The sequence below is a fragment of the Oncorhynchus mykiss genome, chromosome 4, assembly GCF_057628025.1.
Source record: "Oncorhynchus mykiss isolate SJ-2025 chromosome 4, ASM5762802v1, whole genome shotgun sequence".
Classification (NCBI taxonomy): domain Eukaryota; kingdom Metazoa; phylum Chordata; class Actinopteri; order Salmoniformes; family Salmonidae; genus Oncorhynchus; species Oncorhynchus mykiss.
Genome location: NC_143025.1, coordinates 31057602 through 31079175, shown reverse-complemented (window position 1 = coordinate 31079175; position 21574 = coordinate 31057602). Strand labels below are relative to the sequence as shown.

Here is a 21574-nt window from a genome sequence, read left to right as displayed (position 1 = left end):
GTAGTTGTAATTTCCCCTTACAGATCTAAGAACAGTCTACAGTTCAATAACGACATAGAGAGATATAAGAAGGGTAAACAAATACACTGACGGTAAATCAGTTCTTATTGGATGGTCTCATAAGTATTTTACTATCATAGTTGTCTGAGATGGTTAACGCGACTTTATGATTCACTTGATCTTACAAATTATTTATTCAATACTGTAAGGGTAAATGTAAAATGCACAAAAATATGTAATACGGCAAAAATGTGTCTTTAAACTGCAGGGCGTTCCCATTCGATAGTGCCACGTCAAAGTGACGGATGTAGCTAGGTGTACTCGAGGGGGCGGGGGTACGGTGGTCAATACCAGAATCACCGGATAGACGCTGTCCGACCAAATTGATTCATAGACTCCGTTGTTGGTAAGCTTTTATTAACTTAATCTGCTACTAACGTCGTTACATTTTCATCCAATAGTCTAGTTAGCGCATTTTGTTTTTCAAACAGGGTTGTAAAAATAGCTATGAGGTTTAAATTATTGTCGCGCCCCCCCATTGGTAGCGTGCTGTTGTGTAGGACCACAAATTGAATGATGATTGTCAATATGTGTAGGTAGTTAATATCTGATTTGGTTAGCTAACTTAACCGCAGCTTTATGGATCGACATGATGGTGTAAAATGTCTAGTATTACGTTAGCTAGCTAACGTAGTAATAGCCTGTTTGTAAATAGTTTTGGTGCATCAATGGGGCACTTCTTTATCCATTGTATGTTAGAACACTTCCCATGTCGTGGATTGTCTGAAAGCCGTGGCAATGTTCTGTGAAGTTTAGTGTCAATGATATAACTGAATATTGGTGTCCCGAGGATCTGATTTTGCCCTGCTTATTGCAGTAGACGTGGCTTCAAGCTAAAGAAAAGTTATGCCACTATTGAGGTGGCAAGTTGACAGCTCCGCTCATCTGCTGATGTAAATCAAAGGGGAAATTGTCAAATGGGCGTGTGGTCTAGTACAACAAGTCCCCTACTGGAATGTCGTCATAGATGTTTACTGAAGTCACCAAGCTTTGCTTGAAGAAACATGGCAGGCACACCCATGTAATTATGGTCCCACAAAGATCATGGATGTACGTGTTGCTGTTCACCATATTTATGACACAAATCCAGATTGTGAAACGTCTTCTCTTTTTAGTCATTAAGCTAGTGTTGAACCAGAGAGGACCCAGCATCTGTTTCTATTTAGAGCAAGTGTATTCCAATGATGCTGCACCAGTGCTTCCTAATACCTATCTGATGTGACGACAATCATTTTCTATTGTATTGGGTGTGGTAGTTTTCAGAGGAGATTTGAGCCCAGTAATGTGATCCTCATGACTGTGTGGGCAAGTTAAATATCCCTGACACTTACAACACGTTCCTGTTTGCTTCTTTTCTGGGTGTGGTAGGTAGTTTCCCGAGAGGAGATTCTTCTACAGTAGCATAACCAAGCAGTGTGATCATCGTCATGGAGAGCACCAGAAGCAGACTGACCCAGAGGTTGGCAGAAGCTGGCCAGTCTCACCTCCTGCAGTTCTGGGATGAGCTGACCCCTGAGCAGCAGGCTGAGATGACCTCTGACCTGGAAGCTATGGACTTCCAGGAGATCAACAGGTTCTTCCGCAGTGCCATGGAGGTGTCGGGCAGCAGCAAGCAGGAGAAAATGGACGCCCGTATGGAGCCAGTGCCCAGGGAGGTGTTGGGTAGCGTGACCAGGGACAGAGACTGCCTCAAGGACTGGGAGGAGGAGGGTGAGTCGTCTGGTACAGGTGTTCCCAAATGGTGGATTGCTTGGGACCAGACCAGAGTCAAATCCATATGTCAAATACTTGAAAAGTATTTTAATTGTGGTTGGTTTAGCTTGGAATTGACTGTTTTGTAAAGTCGGTCACAATGATGTATGCATTTCAGTCAAAATAGTGCATCTATGCCACAATCTTAAGCTGTTTCTATTGATTTCTTTAAAATTGGGGCTAATTTCATTCAAGGGATTGAATTCCACTGGTTTTCAACATCCTAGATTATTTTACATGCTACCAGGAAGTGAAACAGGCAGGTAGGGAAATCTCATCAGGTTTTATGGTGTGCAGTATAATGTTATAAAGTAGGTGTCTTCTGCCTAGTGTTACATTCTAGACTAGTCGTGAAGTGCGTGCAGCGCGTGTGTTTGTGTGTGTCGGTTGTCTCAGTTTATGCCCTCGCGCAACTAAGGTCAAACATTATGGCCTCTCTCAGATGGATTTGCTCAACTCCTGCTTCCTCGCTCTGTCATCTTCTCTCGCCTCCTTTTGAAAAAGGTCATGGGTAGTCGAGGAGAGACTGGACGAAAATGCTGTTGTATAAAATGAGACTCCTTCTCCACTCGCGCATCATCACACAAATTATGTTTACAGGGGTACATCCCAAAATAAATGTAATTTCTAAATAACAAATTAAGTTAATTGTGCAAGACATTTGATAGGTAAAACAATAAATAACATTTTTTAAAGTTTGCATGCTTTTTCTCTTCCAACAAAACAAGAGGTTTCAAAGGGCATGTGGAAGATTTCAAAACTCTTCTGTGAAGGTGTCTGGTAGGATACACATGACTATCCTTGATGAAACATGGATATTGAAGAGGGGACTCTTCAGTTAGCCTTCTAATGAAGTGATTTCTCGTTGACCACTTATCGGTTTTTCGGGTCACGGAGGAGAGAGGGTGGAGGACAGACTTTTGCCCAAATGAGTAAAGGCCTATGCAATACAATTTCCTCCAACTAAGCAGGGCTACTGAAACTAACCTTTCCAACATGTAACCCCCTTCAAACAGCACAGTGACAGGCAGCAGAAGGGATCATTTGCTGTGATCAGGTAATGGCAACTCTGAGGGGGTTAAACAAGACCTGGTAACCCTTACATGACTTGGCAACCTTAAGGGTTAGAGGGTAAACCGTGATGTTGAAGTGGGGGTCCAGCTCAATGTTTAGCAGGCCTTAGCTGCAGCTGAGGAGGTCCAGCCTGAGTGATGAAGGAGGGGAGAAGAAAAGGAGCATCTGGTTCTGGTTTGGGCCTGATGTAAATGGGGTACTACGCCCTCATTCGTGAGGTCATCCAGCACTGCGTCAGTTCTTAGTCATGGTGGTGTGTCAGGGCAGCCAACATCTACAGCAGCAAGCTAAGGATACATACACCCCAGGGTGTGTATGTGTGTCAGGAAAGCCTACAATGGTACTTCCCGCTCCCAGTACACTCTCAGATGCTCAGAAATGTGAGTGCCCCAACTCTTATAGCAACAGTTTATGTAAGGTAAAGTAGAGCTGTATAATAAGGGTGTTGTTGACCAAGTACACCATATATACAAAAGTATGTGGACACCCCATCAAATTAGTGGATTCTGGTATTTCAGCCACACCCGTTGCTGACAAGTTTATAAAATCGAGAACACAGCCATGCAATCTCCATAAACAAGCATTGGCAGTAGAATGGCCTTACTGAAAAGCTCAATGAATTTCAACGTGGCACTGTTAAAGGATGCCACCTTTCCAACAAGTCAGCCCTGCTAGAGCTGCCCGGTCAACTGTACGTGTTGTTATTGTGAAGTGGATACGTCTAGGAGCAACAACGGCTCAGCCACGAAGTGGTAGGCCAGAAAAGCTCATAGACCGGGACCGCTGAGTGCTGTAGCATGTCTGTCCTCTGTTGCAACACTGACTACCGAGTTCCGTACTGCCCCTAAAAGCAATGTCAGCACATGAGCTCTTCATCTGAAGCTTCATGAAATGGGTTTCCATGGCCAAGCAGCCTCACACAAGCCTAAGATCACCATGCACAATGTCAAGCGTCGGCTGGAGAGGTGTAAAGCTCACCGCCGTTGGGACTCTGGAGCAGAGGAAACGCGTTCAGATGGAAAAATCTCAGTGTGGCTGTTGCCAGGAGAATGCTACCTGCCACAATGCATAGAGCCAACTGTAAAGTTTGGTGGAGGCAGAGTAATGGTCTGGGGCTGTTTTTCATGGTTCGGGCTAGGACCCTTAGTTTCAGTGAAGGGAATGACATTATAGAATATGCTGCGCTTCCAACTTTGTGGCAACAGTTTAGGGAAGGCCCTTTCCTGGCTCTGCTTGACAATGCCCCCGTGCACAAAGCGAGGTCTATACAGAAATGGTTTGTCTTGATCGGTGTGGAAGAACTGGACTGGCCTCCACAAAGCCCTGACCTCAACTCCATCGAACACCTTTGCGATGAGCTGCAAGCCAGTCCTAATCGCCCAACATCAGTGCCTGACCTCACCAATGCTCTTGTGACTGAATGAAAGCAAGTCCCTGCAGCAGTGTTGAAAAGCCTTCCCATATATATAGCTGCAAAGGGGAGGACCAACTCCATATTAATACCCATGATTTTGGAATAAGATGTTTGACGAGCAGGTGTCCACATTTTTATTTTATGTAACCTTTATTTAACTAGGCAAGTCGGTTAAGAACATTCTAATTTAAAACGACGGCCTAGGAACTGCCTTGTTCAGAGGCAGAACGACAGATTTTTACCCTGTCAGCTCGGGGATTCAATCTAGTAACCTTTCGGTTACTGGCCCAACACTCTAACCACTAGGCTACCTGCCGCCCCGTGACTCTTGGTCATGTAGTGTATGTTTAGATTAGGAAGTTGAATGCAATTGAACTATGGTTATTGGGTTATCCTGCTGTTTCAACCTGCAATGATTATATCAGGTCCCCTTGCCAAGGTAGATTATACTTCAGTCGTTATAGCCATAAAAAGTTGATAGTGTTCTTGAGTTTAGTCAAACATCACAAATATGTTTTGGTTTCAGTTATATTGCTTGAATAAGCTCTATTGTTTGTACCATATTTACATTTTGTTAAATGATGGTCTCATGCATTAACTGTTATTCTCTCAACCCCTTTCCTAGGTCTGCGGTGTATCTCCCAGAGCAGGGTGGCTGTTCTTCTGCTAGCGGGGGGCCAAGGGACCCGGCTTGGGGTGTCCTACCCAAAAGGCATGTACGATGTGGGCCTGCCTTCCCACAAGACCCTGTTCCAGATCCAGGCAGAGAGGATACTGAGGCTTCAACAGCTGGCAGAACAGAGACATGGAGCCAAGTGCTTCATCCCCTGGTGAGACTGGGACTGGCAGCATAATAATACACCATATGGGTTACACAGCACATAACATGCAGCTAGTGCTGAGTGACTAGTGCTTTTTGAGGTTGGTTCTATTTTTATTTTTTTATTATCACGGGTTATGATTTCAGTTTCTATAAAAAAATGAATGGACATTAAATGCATTAGACATTTTGTGGGTTGAATGCTCTAACACAGATTAAACAATTTAAAAAGCAAACATATGGAATTATTTTAAGATGGTCATACCATGGATAATTTAGCAATTTTCATTTTGAATTTTAGGACCCCTTTCAAGTGTCAAATTAAATATAGAAATTGGCCTTTACTACTATAGCCCACAAACGCATTTAATAACACATTCATACATGGCAAAAAGAAGACAGTAAAAAAAGGTATCATAAGGAATAAGATTTTGAAGTGTCTGTCGTATAACTAGGAGACATAAGAAAGCTCAGTGTGTGTGTGTGTATATGTACAGTGGGGCAAAAAAGTATTTAGTCAGCCACCAATTGTGCAAGTTCTCCCACTTAAAAATATGAGAGGTCTGTAATTTTCATCATAGGTACACTTCAACTATGACAGACAAAATGAGAAAAAAAAATAATTAGAACATTTTATTTTCTAATGATCAATTAGCCTTTTTTTAAATGATAAACTTTGATTAGCTAACACAACGTGCCATTGGAACACAGGAGTGATGGTTGCTGACAATGGGCCTATGTAGATATTCCATTTTAAAAATCAGCCGTTTCCAACTACAGTAGTCATTTACAACATTAACATTATCTACACTGTATTTCTAATCAATTTGATGTTATTTTAATGGACAAAAAATGTGCCTTTTCAAAAACGAGGACATTTCTAAGTGACCCCAAACTTTTGAACGTGTGTGTAGTCACTTTGTTACTACCAGTCAAAAGTTTTGGAACACCTACTCATTCAAGGGTTTTTATTTATTTTTACTATTTTCTACATTGTAGAATAATAGTGACGACATCACAATTATGAAATAACACATATGGAATCGTGTAGTAACCAAAAAAGTGTTAAACAAATAGCAACCCTTTGCAGTGATGACAGCTTTGCACAATTTGGCATTCTCTCAACCAGCTTCACCTGGAATGCTTTTCCAACCGTCTTGAAGGAGTTCCCACATGCTGAGCACTTGTTGGCTGCTTTTCCTTCACTCGATGGTCCAACTCATCCAACTCATCCCAAACCATCTCAATTTGGTTGAGGTTGAGGGATTGTGGAGGCCAGGTCATCTGATGCAGCGCTCCATCACTCTCCTTGGTAAAATAGCCCTTACACAGCCTGGCGGTGTGTTGGGTCATTGTTCTGTTGCAAGACAAATGATAGTCCCACTAAGCCCAAACCAGATGGGATGGCGTATCCCTGTAGAATGCTGTGGTAGCCATGCTGGTTAAGAGTGCCTTGAATTTGAAGTAAATCAGTGTCACCAGCAACTCCTCTCCATCTACAGTGAGAAATACACATGCGTAGATCATCCGTTCACCCACACCGTGTCTCACAAAGACACTGTTGGAACCAAATCTGAAACTGTCGTTTCTCTTTGCTTATTTGAGCTGTTCTTGCCATAATATGGACTTGGTCTTTTACCAAATAGGGCTATCTTCTGTATACCCCCCTACCTTCTCACTACACAACTGATTGGCTCAAACGCATTAAGAAGGAAAGAAATTCCACAAATTAACTTTTAACAAGGCACACCTGTTATTTGAAATGCATTCCAGGTGACTACCTCATGAAGCTGGTTGAGTGAATGCCAAGAGTGTGCAAAGCTGTCATCAAGGCAAAGGGTGGCTATTTGAAGAAACTCAAATATAAAATATATTTTGATTTGTTTAACACTTTCTTTGGTTACTACATTATTCCATATGTGTTATTTCATATTCTACAATGTAGAAAATAGTTATTTTTATTAAAAACCTTGAATGAGTAGGTGTTCTAAAACCTTTGACCTGTAGTGTGTATATATACAGCGGCAAGAAAGTATGTGAACCCTTTCGAATTACCTTAATTTCTGCATAAATTGGTCATAAAATTTGATCTTCATCTAAGTCACAGCAATAGACAAACACAGTCTGCTTAAACTAATAACACACTAACAATTATACATTTTCATGTCTTTATTGAACACACTGTGTAAACATTCACAGTGCAGGGTGGAAAAAGTATGTGAACCCTTGGATTTAATAACTGGTTGCCTCCTTTGGCAGCGATAACCTCAACCAAGCGTTTTCTGTAGTTGCGGATCAGGCCTGCACACCGGTCAGGAGGAATTTTGGACCATTCCTCTTTACAAAACTGTTTCAGTTCAGCAATATTCTTGGGATGTCTGGTGTGAACCGCTCTCGAGGTCATGCCACAACATCTCAATCGGGTTGAGGTCAGGACTCTGACTAGGTCTCTCCAGAAGGTGTATTTTCTTCTATTGAAGCCATTCTGTTGTTGATTTACTTCTGTGTTTTGGGTCATTGTCCTGTTGCATCACCCAACTTCTGTTGAGCTTCAATTGGCGGACAGATAGCCTTACAATGTCTTGATAAACTTGGGAATTCATTTTTCCTTTCGAAGATGTCCAGGCCCTGAGCCAGCAAAGCAGCCCCAATCCATGATGCTCCCTCCACCATGTCTAACAATTGGGATGAGGTTTTGATGTTGGTGTGCTGGGCCTTTTTGTTTCTCCAGACACATTGTTATGTGTCCCTTCCAAACAACTCCACTGTAGTGTCATCTGGTTTTAAGAGTCAATAGATTCTCTTAATGATTAAAAAATGAGAAATAACCTGCATTTCAGTTAATCGCTCAGCACTACATGCAGCATTACATCAAGCTGACCACCGACCACTGTTTCTCAATCCATTCTTGAGGGAACTGTTTATTTGTTTTAGCCCAGTTTGTGAAATCACAAACAAACCATACAATAGCAGGGTTGGGTCAAAGATATGTTTTTGTGTTCCCCCTCTCAGTTCTTCAGTTTCATCTGTCTGATTTATTAACTACACCTAGATATTGCTAACACTCCCCTGCATCATTCAAGGAAGCGGTTTGATCCCAGAAAGGAGCAGTATTATACAGTGCCTATAAAAAGCTAGTGGACCAAAACCGCTGTTTGAAGCTGGTGAACCAAAACCGAAAGTTACTTTAGTTTTGGTCCACCAGCTTCAAACAATATTTTTTTTCTCATTGAAAATATATTTCACAGCGACGGTACAATGATTCCCTACACTATTCAGTGCTTGCTTTCTCACATAAATGGAAATTAAGTGAAAGGTGTAGAATTATAGCAACCAGGATGAGACTGAGATTTCCACTAGATAATACAGCCACAAAGCCATAATGTCTTTCCCAGTTTGGGAACAGATGCCGCTCAGGCAGGAGAAATCAATAGGCGAATATAAAAGCAAGTCACAACACTGGCAGTTAAGTGAAACGGTGAAACACTGTCATGCTACTATTCGCAACAGATATTATGGACATTTTCTGAAATTACAATGCTATTTTTTTAATTAAAAAAAAATCCCCCTTTAAGTCAGCTGTAATTTGGCCCCTCGGGAGCATTGACTGTATTCTTGGTAAGCAACTCCAGTGTAGATTTGGCTTTTTGTTTTAGGTTGTTGTCCTACTGAAAGGTGATTTCCTCTCCCAGTGTCTGGTGTAAAGCAGACTGAGGCAACTTCATCATGCTTAAATATATATTCAATGTCTGAGTTGTTATTGTTATCCATTTATCAATCCCTGCCCTTTTATGAGGCTTTTGAAAAGCTCCCTGGTCTTTGTAGTTGAATCTGTGATTGAAATGCAATACTTGACTGAGGGACCTTACAGATTTACTGTATGGGGGACAGAGGAAGGGGTAGTCATTAAAAAATGCCAACCCCTATTATTTCACACGAGTCCATATAATTTGTGAAGCCCCTTTTTTTTCCCCCCTTGACTAAACAGAGGGGTGAATACTTAGTCTTTGCATATCTTAGTTATTTCATCTGAATTCATTTGTAAAAATGTGTAGAATTTTCTTTTTCACGTTGAGATTATGGATTATTTTGCGTAGCTCAATTAAATATTTCAATCCCAATTTGTAATGCAACAAACTGTCAAAGTTCTAGGGGGTGTGGACTTTCTATAGGCAATGTAAATCCCTATGGAGTAGATGAAGGGAATCAGTTAGACTATTCAGGAGTGGGTTGACGGGAAGGAGACGTGTCTAGCTGGCGTCCCGTCTTTGGGGCTGGGCCCTCTGTAATTAAGATCAGGCGTCAGGACTAAGCGCTCACCATGAGATGCCAGATGCCATCCAGTCATAAGGAAGTACTTCTGGTTTTGTGTCTTGTGATGGGTTTATGCTACAATGTATTTTTAACCTTAGTTAGATCTCAGCATTCAGCTTTTAAAATTCATCTGGATTCAATTGGTTGCCAGATAATGTGCATTATGAATAACCTTTCTGGAATCTTTGTAAAATGAGAGGCAAGGTTTCCAATCTTATGAAACGTGTAAGTAATTATGCAGTGATTCACAGTGAAAAGTCAAACATTGACAACAACAAAATAATAAAAAAGGAATCATTGTCTTGAGAGTTCGAGAGCATGGGACTATGCGGTTCTATCTGCAGTTTTGTCAACATTTTGTTATTGACATAGCCTTGTTCTGTAACTTCTCTACCTACAGTATATAGTACTCTAATTACCCCAATTCATGTTAAGTTCAAAAGAATACTAGGTTTTAAAAAATGCGGACATCATTCAAACCAATGAGGGTTTAACTTTTTAAAGCCAATCATCTCCGAATCATCTTTTTGCGGATATAACCTTAAAGAACCAAGCTCTCTCTGTGTATTATCCTTGAATCAAACCAAATGTATCATCACATTGCCCCTGCACATAATGACCAGTGAATGAATGAATGAATCACAAAATAAATCATACCTGAATTTCTGCCTAGGTACATCATGACAAGCGGCCGGACCATGGAGTCGACTAAAGAGTTCTTTTTGCGCCACAGCTACTTTGGGCTGTGCAAAGACAACGTGATCTTCTTCCAGCAGGGCATGTTGCCTGCCATAGACTACAACGGCAAGATCATCCTGGAGAGCAAAGCCAAGCTGGCAATGGCCCCAGGTACACAACTTAATCTGTTTGAGAGTGTGTGCGTACATCTGTGTATTTTAGATGTTAATGGGTCGGTACTGATGTGTGTGTCTGTATTTCAGATGGTAATGGGGGTCTGTACAGAGCTCTGGGTACCCAGGGGATTGTGGAGGACATGGAGCAGAGGGGGATCGGGTTCATCCATGTGTACTGTGTGGACAACATACTGGTTAAAGTAGCAGACCCTGCCTTTGTCGGCTTCTGTGTCCAGAAAGGAGGAGACTGTGGGGCTAAGGTTAGTAGCGCTCTGTCTCTTTCTCACTGGAAGTTTCTCTCTATTGCTCTCTCTTTGCCCTCTTCTGTCTCTCACAACAGGGCCAAATGTGACTCATGAGGTCACCCAATATGTTCCAATACTCTTAAATGACTTCCTTCCTTCTCTAGTCAGATCCTACCTCAGTAGCTTAAAGTGGTTTCCTCTCCTGGTCCTCTCTCCCTCTAAAAAAATGTTCACAAAGGCTTTGAGCTGAAAGCAGTATGGTTGGTCACGCTGTGATGAGAAGGAAGATATTGAGATATACCAGACCAGGAAGTTAGTAATGAAACTGTGTTCAGTAAAGGTGTGTTGCGATAAGAGGGTGTGACACAGGGGATAATTACACTGGCCTGGGTGGCAGTTTGCACCTGGTGAAAAGTGATTGCATTTGTTTGTGTTCCCAGTCATGTGAAATCCTAATTTATTTATTTCAATTGACTGATTTCCTTATACTGTATGAACTGTAACTCAGTAAAGTCTTTGAAATTGTTGCATTTATATTTTTGTCCAGTGTAGAAGGGAATGTATTTCATATCGAACACCTGGCTGCCTCCCTGACATGAAGCTAAAAACAAAAGTTATGTAGGTTAATTAAGCATGTGGAGTAATGAGTAGGATTCTGTTTTCACATGCAATGTGTTTGCTTTTGATTAAAACGCTTTGCCTGCCTCCCCACTGAAAACTAGTTTGAAAATGTATGTATGTTTTCTGAACAATGCCTCATGCTGCCTTGTTGACAATATGGCAGAGCAGCGCATATTCTATTACTGTTCAATTTTAGCTGGGTGTGCCTCCTTCACCGGACACGTGAAAGGCCATAGCTCGCGTTTCTAAACCCAGAAGCTCAACATAGCAATGCGCCATAACATCGCCTACAAGTGTGAGCAGGGATTTCTATTGGAAAAGCCGTTTTAGCCCATCTTCATACTGTACTGTCTTTTGAGACATTGAAAACTGCCTTGCCACGACTTCTCCTCTTTAAAGAACTGCACTTCTAATTCACCACAAGGTGGGGTTGTAGACTATCACCCTGAAGGAGTGAAGTAGCAGGCGTTTCTTCACACATACATGGTTCAAACCAAGACGTTTTTCGGCCCACTTTAACATCCCGCCAACTGTTATTTTATATTTTAAAGGCATGGCCCGGCGCCAAAGCCTCAACTTTTACTTCCGCCAACCAATCTAGTCATGATTACGTTAAAGTTCTGTCTACGGCTTAAAGCCAGTTCATGCTTGCTCTGTAAATGTGATTCTGAGGCTCCATATGGAGTGTGACTCAATTGTGTATCCTCCAGAGGCCAAATTGAGCAACATACCAAATCGCTGTGCGTCTCCCAAATTTTGTAATCATGTGGAGTACTTTGTATAGCTCCACATTGACATGATTGGTTGGCGTTAGGGGCGCGAGGTCCAAAAAAAACAAACTCCCTTCCTTGACTACTTCCTTCACGGCTGTTCTGCTCTGCTAAACGCAAGAAGTATGTATACATGCCCTACTATGTCCTACTATCCCATTACTACTATCCTCCTGCCTGTTCTAAACTTTGCGAGGCATGTCACTTCAACCATCTCTTCCCATAGCCCAGGACATGCACTGTTTTCTTAACCACAAATGGATGGAACCATAAACAATTACTGTTGGAATAAAGAAGGGCTAATGCAATTGAAGGCATCAAAAAATTGTTGCTTACTGAAACTCCCAAAGTCAAGTTATAATACAAAGCAATACCAACTATTTCAGCACCGTTTAGATCTGCTTTGAGACAAGCGTTGGGAATCAACGTCAGATTTTATTTTTCACTAAATCTCTGTTCAGGTATTGGTTAGCCAGGCTACAATTAGGCTCATTATTAACTTGGCTCATTAATTAGGGCTGATCAGATGTTTTTTTTTATTCAAAGCCTGTTTATATAGCGTAACATGCATGAGAACTTTGTATCGAAAACTAATGTTTTTGGCTTAGTTATAGTGAAACAAGTTTTACAAGTACATTTATTTTTACCCCTATCAGTTCATTCCTCTGTCATCTCAAGGGAGGTGTTCGATATGAAATGCATTCCCTTCTACACTGAACAAAAATCTAAATGCAACGTGCAACAAATTCTAAGATTTTACTGAGTTACAGTTCATACCGTATAAGGAAATCAGTCAATTGAAATGAATAAATTAGGATTTCACATGACTGGTAATCCAGATATGTATCTGTTGGCCACAGATGTCTTAAAAAAGGTAGGGGGTGGATCAGAAAACCAGTCAGTATCTGGTGAGACCACCATACTGCAGTGCACGAGAGACCGTTCCTGCAAGGTATTTATGGTCGTCATAAAACTGGCCAACTCGCCCAGGAGAGGGGGGTCTTGAAACCTTTGGTTAGCCGGAACCTTTGATGTCTATCCAGGAGGGCAAGTCCTGACCACACCAACCAACAAAATGGGGGGGAACTGAATATGTTTGAGTGCATGTTTGGCACTATTTACATGTGTGCATTTGAATGAAAGTGTGTGTGTATATGCATGTGTAGAAACACCGGCACAGCATGCATGATGCCTCCTTGATTCAACTACTGTAGCAATCTTGCTTGAGTGGCAGTGTCAGTATCCTTGCTTATAATGCTGCCATCTCGGGGGTACTCCTTAATTGTCCAAAATATTTTAAAGCTATAGAAATAAATGTATTAACATCTACATTTTGTTTCTTGACATGTATTCTATTACAGACACTTTAATGTCTCCATCTGTATATTTAGTTAATTCTCTGTCTGGGCAAATAAGTGGTGGTATAGTTCATCTATTCATTTTCTCATCTACAGTGTATTCCGAAAGTATTCAGACCCCTTTTCTTTTTCCAAATTGTTATGTTACAGCCTTATTCTAAAATGGATGAAGTCGTTTTTTCCCTCAATCTACACACAATAATCCCATAATGACGACAAATTTGCTATCGCATTTACAGTTGAAGTCAGAAGTTTACACACACCTTAGCCAAAAACATTTAAACTCAGTTTTTCACAATTCCTGACATTTAATCCTAGCAAAAATTCCCAGTCTTAGGTCAGGTAGGATCACCACTTTATTCTTAAGAATGTGAAATGTCAGAATAATAGTAGAGAGAATGATTTATTTCCTTCATCAATTCCCAGTGGGTCAGAACTTCACATACACTCAATTAATTAGTATTTGGTAGCATTAGTTTTAAATTGTTTAACTTGGGTCAAATGTTTCGGGTAGACTCCACAATAAGTTGGGTGAATGTTGGCCCATTCCTCCTGACAGCGCTGGTGTAACTGAGTCAGGTTTGTAGGCCTCCTGAGCGATATGGCGTAGGTCTTTTATCAAGGCTCTCTCTGTACTTTTCTCCTTTCATCTTTCCCTCGATCCTGACTTGCCTCTGCTTCTGAAAAACATGCTTCACCTTAGGGATGGTATTGGCAAGGTGATGAGCGGTGCCTGGTTTCCTCCAGACGTGATGGAAAACTCTATAGAAACCGGATGCACCTGAGCTCAATTTCTCATAGCAAAGGGTCTGAATACCTAAGTAAATAATGTATTTCAGTTTTTTTTCTTCATAAATTTGCAAACATTTCTTAACCTGTTTTCGCTTGGGGTATTGTGTGTAGATTGAGGACTTTTTTTTTTTTCAATCCAGTTTAGAATAAGGCTGTAATGTAACAAAATGTGGAAAAGGTCAGGTGGTCTGAATACCTTCCAAATGCAATGTAAAGGCCGCGGAGGTTGTGAAATATGAACACGAAACTCGCATCCTTGTGAAAATATAATGAAGATCCATTGAGAGTATGACACTATGCCTGCTCCCTAACAAAGCAGAGTGAGGGTAGAAACGAGATGAAACATGGATTTAAAAATATTTAAAAAACATGGGTTTGCCTCGGGCTCTTTCAAAATAGTACTTTCTTTTTATGTTCCACACGTTGCCGTGGTGCAAGTTTTGTGAGAAAAGTATTTTTGTATTTTATTATATTCTTAGTCTACTATAAAATATATTAATTGAGATCAGGGTAGCCTAATTGTGTCTTGTCTGTTTTTAATGAACAAAACAACTACTGATTTCATGTGCATGACATGGCCGTTTAGCATATAGGCTGCACATACTGTGCCAGTAACATAATTACACTCAAAATATACAACTATTCTTATGAAAATACAATTGATTAGTCTTATGTTTCTTAGGACCAGCCTAAATGAAATTAATAGATTTCTTTGTGATGGGGAATATTCAATGGATTTATAAAAAATGGATTTTAAAAAACAATGCCCACATGTACTCCCACTCCTAAATTGCCCGTATGTGCACGGGAGATATACAAGGCTTATTACGGAAAAATGTGGTAAAAATAGGAATGTATGTATTGTGCTCTAAAAAAAAGATAATTATTACTATATGAGATATAGATATTTTGTTTTATAAAATGTTATTTATTATACCGTAAAGGGTACCTAGAGCAGAGGTGTTTTTTTTACCAATTTTTTTGACCAATGTCAGAAACTGGCTTTAAATGACAGGCTATTCCTATTAAAAACACATCCAGGGAGTCTCGTGCATTGCTCCTTCAAGTAATCTCACTGTACATTGATGGGTTTGATGACCGAGATAATAAGACACGTCGACTAAAACAAACACTAAAGAATACACAAATAACTGCTGCAACTATGTGAAGTGCTACTGGCCTTGTTTTACTGCCTCGTTATGAACAATGAGGGAACCACACAGGCCTCTGACACAGACGGCTTAGACCACTCAACCTATAGTATCACAAGCCTGATGTATGAATCTTTTTTTTTTTTACTACACTTTGAGTTTTGACACTGTGTACTATTTTTGAGAGGAAAGAAAACTGTACAGGGAGCAGTGGTTAAATAGGAAACTTAACTGGTTTCTTCTCAGGAAAGCAACATTTTTTACGACCAAGGTACTTATTTAACTATTAAAAATATCACTGAGTATAGAAAACATTAACACCAGCTCTTTCCATGACAAAGATTGACCAGGGGAAAGCGGTGATCCCTTACTGATGTTACCTGTTAATATATGCACTTTAGTCAGTGAAGATTAACCCGGGCTCCTCCCCTTTAAGGTTTTTAGCCTTTTTTGGTTGTATTTGTGCCTTTTTCAGGGGGTGAATGGGCAAAATAAATCAAAGTGCCTTTGAATGGGGTATGGTAGTAGCATTGACGCATTGGAGTCCACATGGGCCAGCATCCCTGTGGAATGCTTTCGACACCTTGAAGAGTCCACATTTGAGGCTGTTCTGAGGGCAAAGGAGGGGGGGGGTTGCAACTTAAAACTAGGAAGGTTTTGTATGTTTGGTGTACTCGGTGTGAGGCTGTCAGTCTTCTCTAAATTCCTCTTTTTTTTATGTATCTCAAAGACTAGAGATGCACCGGTAAGGGGAGTTTTTGAAACCTCCACTTCAAAATGTGGAAAGAACTCCAAAGACTCCTGAAATTAGCCTCCAAAGCATTTATCATTTTTTTGTGACGTCCAACCAAGGACTACTTATTACACCAACAGTCGTGCTTGGTACATTAACCTGACTGCAGCCTAGCCTGCACATTTACCAGGTCTGTGCAACTTGTCAAACCATCACCACAAAACTTTTTACACTTGAAATATGCCTCTGAAGTACAACTCTACAATGAAGTACAGATGTAATTAAGTTAAACATTTAACGCCAAGTTGAGAGCTGCAGTAAACCCATTCCTGCTGCGTGTCAATCTGAGCTGTGGTGTGGAGGCTCTGCTAGGATCAGAGGAATGCAGGGACCCACCCTCCTGTCGTTAACTGACAGAGACTGCAGTTGTGGCTTCTTCCACCAAGCCTCTCCCCCCAGAGCTAAACCCTTCATCAGCCTGCTGAGCCTAGTCCTCCCCCCACCCCAGCCCTACCCCCTCATCAAGGTCCAGACTCTCTCCCACCACTAAACCCCTCATTAAGACCAGCTCTTTCATTTGGACTGACAACCAGATGGGCAGAGGGCTGGATCTCTGATTTTGGACCAGACTCCAGTCACTAAAATGTACAGTCAAATCCTCTTTAACAATCCCATCCATGTCTTCCTTTCTATCTGCAGTCTTCTATCCAAACCTCTTCTGTAAACGGAAATCCAAATGCTTTTAGTGGGAATGAACTAGTGCACACTTTGGAGAGGAGGGCAGAATCAGGTGGCAGTCCCAGGTGAGGTAAAATCCTTTCCTGTGACGTCACTTCCAGGTGGTGGAGAAGACCAATCCAACGGAGGCGGTGGGCGTGGTCTGTAAGGTGGACGGCTATTACCAGGTGGTGGAATACAGCGAGATCTCCTTGGCTACGGCTGAGGAGCGCAGCGCGGACGGGCGGCTCATGTTCAACGCTGGAAACGTAGCCAATCACTTCTTCACACTACCCTTCCTCAGGGACATCGTCCAGTGAGTCTCTCTCACACACACATACACACACATTTAACATAGCTAAACACAGTTAAAGATGCGCACACAGCCACACACACAGCCCCACATACCTCCATACAGTAAGTGAGTAATTACATGGTGAATTGTTAACCCCCATTAAGCAGGTATTTGAGGTCATTACCTGCCGAGTGAGACCCTCATAACATGAGAGAGAAGTAGTGGCATTTATCAGCTGGAAACATCGCAGTGACTTTTAATGAGTACCCAGAATCTAAGGTGAAGGAAATGAAAGGAGGAAAAAGCTGCAGTTTAGTTTTCTATGTCTGGACGTTGGAATTTTAAATACATGATGTCTTTGCCAGTGTTTTTCTTTCTCTTCATTGTTTAACAGTTATAACCAAGGGCATGTTTCAGATTTCCTGATCTCCCTTGTCTGTCTCTGTCTTTAACTCTCTCACCCCCTTTCTCTCTCCCTTTCCACCTCTCTCTCCCACTTTCTCTCTCACTCAGGACATTCGAGCCTCAGCTGCAGCATCACGTGGCCCAGAAGAAAATCCCATACGTGGACATACAGGGAAGGCTAATCAAACCTGACAAACCCAACGGGATTAAAATGGAAAAATTTGTCTTTGACATCTTCCAATTTTCCAAGTGAGTGCTGTGATTTTCCAACCGGCTTTAGCATGTGTGGAGCTGGCAGGCTGTTTCCCCTTTTAAAGGTTTTACAGGAAGTTAACTAAAATTACAATTCAGTAGTTGAAAAATTTGCATTTATTTTCATTGACTTCTTAATCAGCTAAAAAGTAGAAGCTATTTATTTCAAAAGTTTATACAACAATCCCAGACCCCTAGCCGGAACCCCAGCTCCATAGCCACGGTCCCAGAGCCAGGAAGCACGGCCCGGCCCTCCTCATCCTCTTCCTCCTACTGCTGGGGCTTGAAGAGGCAGGTTTTACAAGCTGCTCCAGCCTCCTCTCTCTCCCTGTGTCTCTCCCTCCCTCCAGCGGTTTAATCATCATGACATCATCTCTGAGTCATGCTGCTGCTTTTAGAACTTTACATGGAGTCAAAGGATTCTTCTCATTGCAATGAGGATGCTATTCTATGTGGCACTATTCGACAACCCTTCACTTTCAGGCTGTTTAAAACTGGAATGTGACGATGATAAATGTGTTTTTTGTTGTGGGTTATCTTAAATGCTATCACTAAATATGTATTTTCCCATTGTGTGTGTGTCTCAGGACCTTTGTGGTGTACGAGGTTCTTCGTGAAGACGAGTTCTCTCCCCTGAAGAACGCAGACAGCCAGGACGGTAAAGACACACCCACCACGACGAAACACGCCCTCATGTCCCTTCATCACCGCTGGGTCCTCAACGCTGGAGGACACTTCATAGACGAGAACGGAATGCGTGTGCCCGCAATACCCAGGTGAGACACACACACACACACACACACACACACAGTGAGTATACGTTCTATTTGACATGTTCATCACCATATAGTCTCCCAGTCACACGTTTTCTCACAGCACTCCCTCACGGTTCCCCTTAACCCTGTGTGTCCTGTGTAATGTTTTAATGTTTCCAGAGACGGATCTGCAGGAAGTGGCACAGCTGATGTCAACCAGAAGTAACTATTCTCTGTGCTGCTGACTGAGTTACTGCATGGTGACGGGGCTTTGGCTTTCTCACACATTCGCACAGTCGCTCACTGTAACCAACTGTCACACACACAAACACCCAGGCTGCCTCAATTCTCTACAGTTGCTGCCTCTCCTTGTCACCTGTCCTTTGCTTTCACCTGGTCAGTTTATTCCCATCAGTGTGGGTGAAGCAAAGGAGACGAGGAGAGAAAAGGACTCGAGTGCTGAAATGCAGCCTGGGATTTACCTGTGCTATAGGGCCCAGGTCACTGGGCAATGTCACAGGGTCACCTGTCCTGTGCAGGTGGGGGCAGAAGTACCTGGCCTGCCCACTGACTTGGTCCCTGGTCCAATAGTCTTCATATGCATCCTTTCTTCCCCTCTTTCTTTAGTCAACTACTGGTCTGCATGTGATTAGATAATTGTAAGCCAGTTTACCACCCTGTTGCTTTCACCTATCAAACCTTGCTAGATCAGTGATTACCTGAAGGAAGGAAGCATAAGATATTGGAGCAGGGTGTAGAGCTAACTGGGATAGTAGCAACTAACCCACGGAATGTGGAGCATGCTGGGTAATGGGCACTTGGCACGCTTTGCAATCGATGTTACTGATGATGTCACTGTTAATATGTCTGTCTGATGGTGAAGGGGAGATGGGTAGACGATGAGTGGCTATTTCAGATCTGATGTTGGTCAGTTACCTGTGATTGACGACAACACAAACTGCATTTAAATCCTCTTTATTGTTCAAGGATGATTCGACACCATTTTTAATATTTATAACATTCATAAATGCGACTTAGTGGTGTCATTTAGATTGTAATAAGGTGTAGTAGCTCTTTTTGTGTGATGTATGCGCTCTCCCAATCAATAGAGAGACTTCCATTTCTGACATTTCAGTGCTGACTTAGTCTTCCTGGACCTAGATTAATCCTACTCCTGGACTAAATGGAATCTCAATTGAAAGTGCTTTTTAGTCCAGGAATAGGCTTAATTTTAGTCCCGGAAACAGGTCTATGAGTCTGTGGAACTGCTGCTGTTGACGCTTTAATGCTTTGCTCCAAACGTTTACTCTAAGAACACCTGGAGCAGAGGATCACACATCCAGCTGCTTTTTCTCTTTTTTTTCCTCCTTGCACAAGAGAACCAACTAAGCCTCTCCTCCCTTCTTATGCCTCCTTCTCTTTTCGCCACAGCCTGAAGGATGGAACAGACCTGCCAATCAAATGTGAGATCTCCCCACTGGTGTCCTATGGCGGGGAGGTAAGGGGGAGGGACTTAACTGTAGGGCCCTGTTCAAATAGAAAGAAATATAAAAACAAGTGTTTCCCATTATAGTTATTAAATTCAGCTTTACTAGCATTGATGATATCCTATCCTGATGTCACTTCCTGTTGTTGCAGGGGCTGGAGGGGCTGGTGAGGGGGCAAGAGTTCCGCCCCACCCTGGTCATCGACAAAAGTGGAGCCCACGAACTGGTGAAGAATGGAGTGTGAGGGACAGCAGGATGGCGGGAGAGAGAAGGAAAGGGTGCTAGTGAGGGGGGGGGGAAAGAGAGACGAGCCAAAGACCTATTCCACTCCTCCCCCGTTTCAGTGCAATAATGCTGTGTTCATGCGCTCTTTTGAAATAATCTGTAACACAGGTTTCCGACATCCAAATACTGTTAATGTGAGCTTCCAAATCTGAATTATAAGTGGGAAACCTGTGCTATAATTCAGTACCATGAGCTCCAACCCCCAGTTGGAATGGGTTTTTTCCCTCAGATTTTTCCAAGGAGCACATAACCGCAGCATAAGATGAAGGACAGAAGCCTTGTGAGGCTGCGTGGCTGGATGAAGCAGTCTGAAGATCCAAGTTATTTATTTTGCTTATAAGATGTATTTTTATATGGATGGATGTCTTGTAGAGGGAAATTACCCCCTACGCGTTTTACCAAGTGATTTGTACATACAGATACAAAGAGAGGAGTACAACGATTGTAATCAGATGATCCTAATATGATTGATTATTACATGTAATGTCGGTACATGGGGGAGGGTTTTACTTCTAATAACTGGGTAGTATAGCACACTACTGCTAGTATTTTGCCCGATTTGGCTTCAAGCCTAGTAGTAGTGTTACATTTACAAGTAGTAGTTGGATAATTCTATTGAAGTAGCAGTAGTTGGATTTTAAGTGGTAGTATCGATATTAACAGATTTAGTTCAGTCGTATAGAGTTGAGACGGAAGGAGAACGACAATGAACCTGTTGAGCTATATGACCTGTTCAATTTTCTTTATTAAAGAAATGTCCAATTTGCAAGAAGCGTAAGCCTTCTTTGATTTAAACTCGAGGTTTGCGTGGTGTGTGTGTGTCGGTTTGCGGTGTGGATTTGTCTGCGAGTGCACTCTGTGGTTATCACTGTGTTGATTTGTCTGTCTCTGTGTGTGTGTGTTTTGCATCAGAAGTCCTGGTGTGTTGAATCAGAGTTTCCAGCAGCAGCATATGGTTTGTGTTTTAAGATGGGCCAGAGAGAGCATGATACACACTGCTGCAGCCACTCAGGAAATATAGTCTGTGGCTCCGAAGCGTCTCTGTCTCGCGCACACACCTACTCTTACTTTTTCCTTCCTCTCTCATGTCCTCTTCTCTCTTACTAGCTCTCACTCCCGCTACAGTATGTCTGACAGAAGGTATTGATTGCAGTGATAGAGGGAAATGCGTCGGTAACACTTTTTGAATGTAAATGTTGAATTTGACTGCGGTAATTAACGATGTCTATTCTAGACAGCTATATTCCTTCAGGCAGATATGAAACATGACCATGTGCATAGATAGAGGTTTAGCAGGCTGGACTACTGTAGTGTGTGTGCTTTCTTCATTAAGCCACCATGCTTTTCCACAATGAAGGAAATGAAACCTTTAAAGGGGAATTCCACCCTGTGATAATTATGATCCTCACTATGCCTTTTA

At 42.0% G+C, this 21574-nt stretch overlaps 1 protein-coding gene across 2 annotated transcripts; it reads left to right on the top strand.

Moving 5' to 3' along the window:
- Window positions 1–37: 37 nt before the first annotated feature.
- On the top strand, window positions 38–20923 carry LOC110521690 (UDP-N-acetylhexosamine pyrophosphorylase). 2 transcript variants are annotated; one of them, XM_021599465.3, is made up of 11 exons: window positions 38–406; window positions 1429–1770; window positions 4926–5130; window positions 10108–10283; window positions 10376–10548; window positions 16798–16991; window positions 17484–17624; window positions 18215–18403; window positions 18563–18604; window positions 19814–19880; window positions 20021–20923. In XM_021599465.3, the coding sequence occupies exons 2-11, from the start codon at window positions 1488–1490 to the stop codon at window positions 20111–20113; spliced, it is 1563 nt and encodes a 520-aa protein (XP_021455140.1). In that variant the 5' UTR covers window positions 38–406; window positions 1429–1487; the 3' UTR covers window positions 20114–20923. The 2 variants fall into 2 exon arrangements, with proteins under 2 accessions (XP_021455140.1, XP_021455141.1); XM_021599466.3 differs by lacking the exon at window positions 18563–18604.
- The last annotated feature ends 651 nt before the right edge of the window (window positions 20924–21574 follow it).

Excerpts from the sequence above, each read along its gene's own strand:
- LOC110521690 (XM_021599465.3), top strand. The coding sequence starts at position 1,488 with ATGGAGAGCACCAGAAGCAGACTGACCCAGAGGTTGGCAGAAGCTGGC. Across the intron at positions 5,131-10,107 it reads GCCAAGTGCTTCATCCCCTG|GTACATCATGACAAGCGGCC; the intron begins GTGAGACTGGGA and ends ATTTCTGCCTAG. Across the intron at positions 10,284-10,375 it reads CAAGCTGGCAATGGCCCCAG|ATGGTAATGGGGGTCTGTAC; the intron begins GTACACAACTTA and ends TCTGTATTTCAG.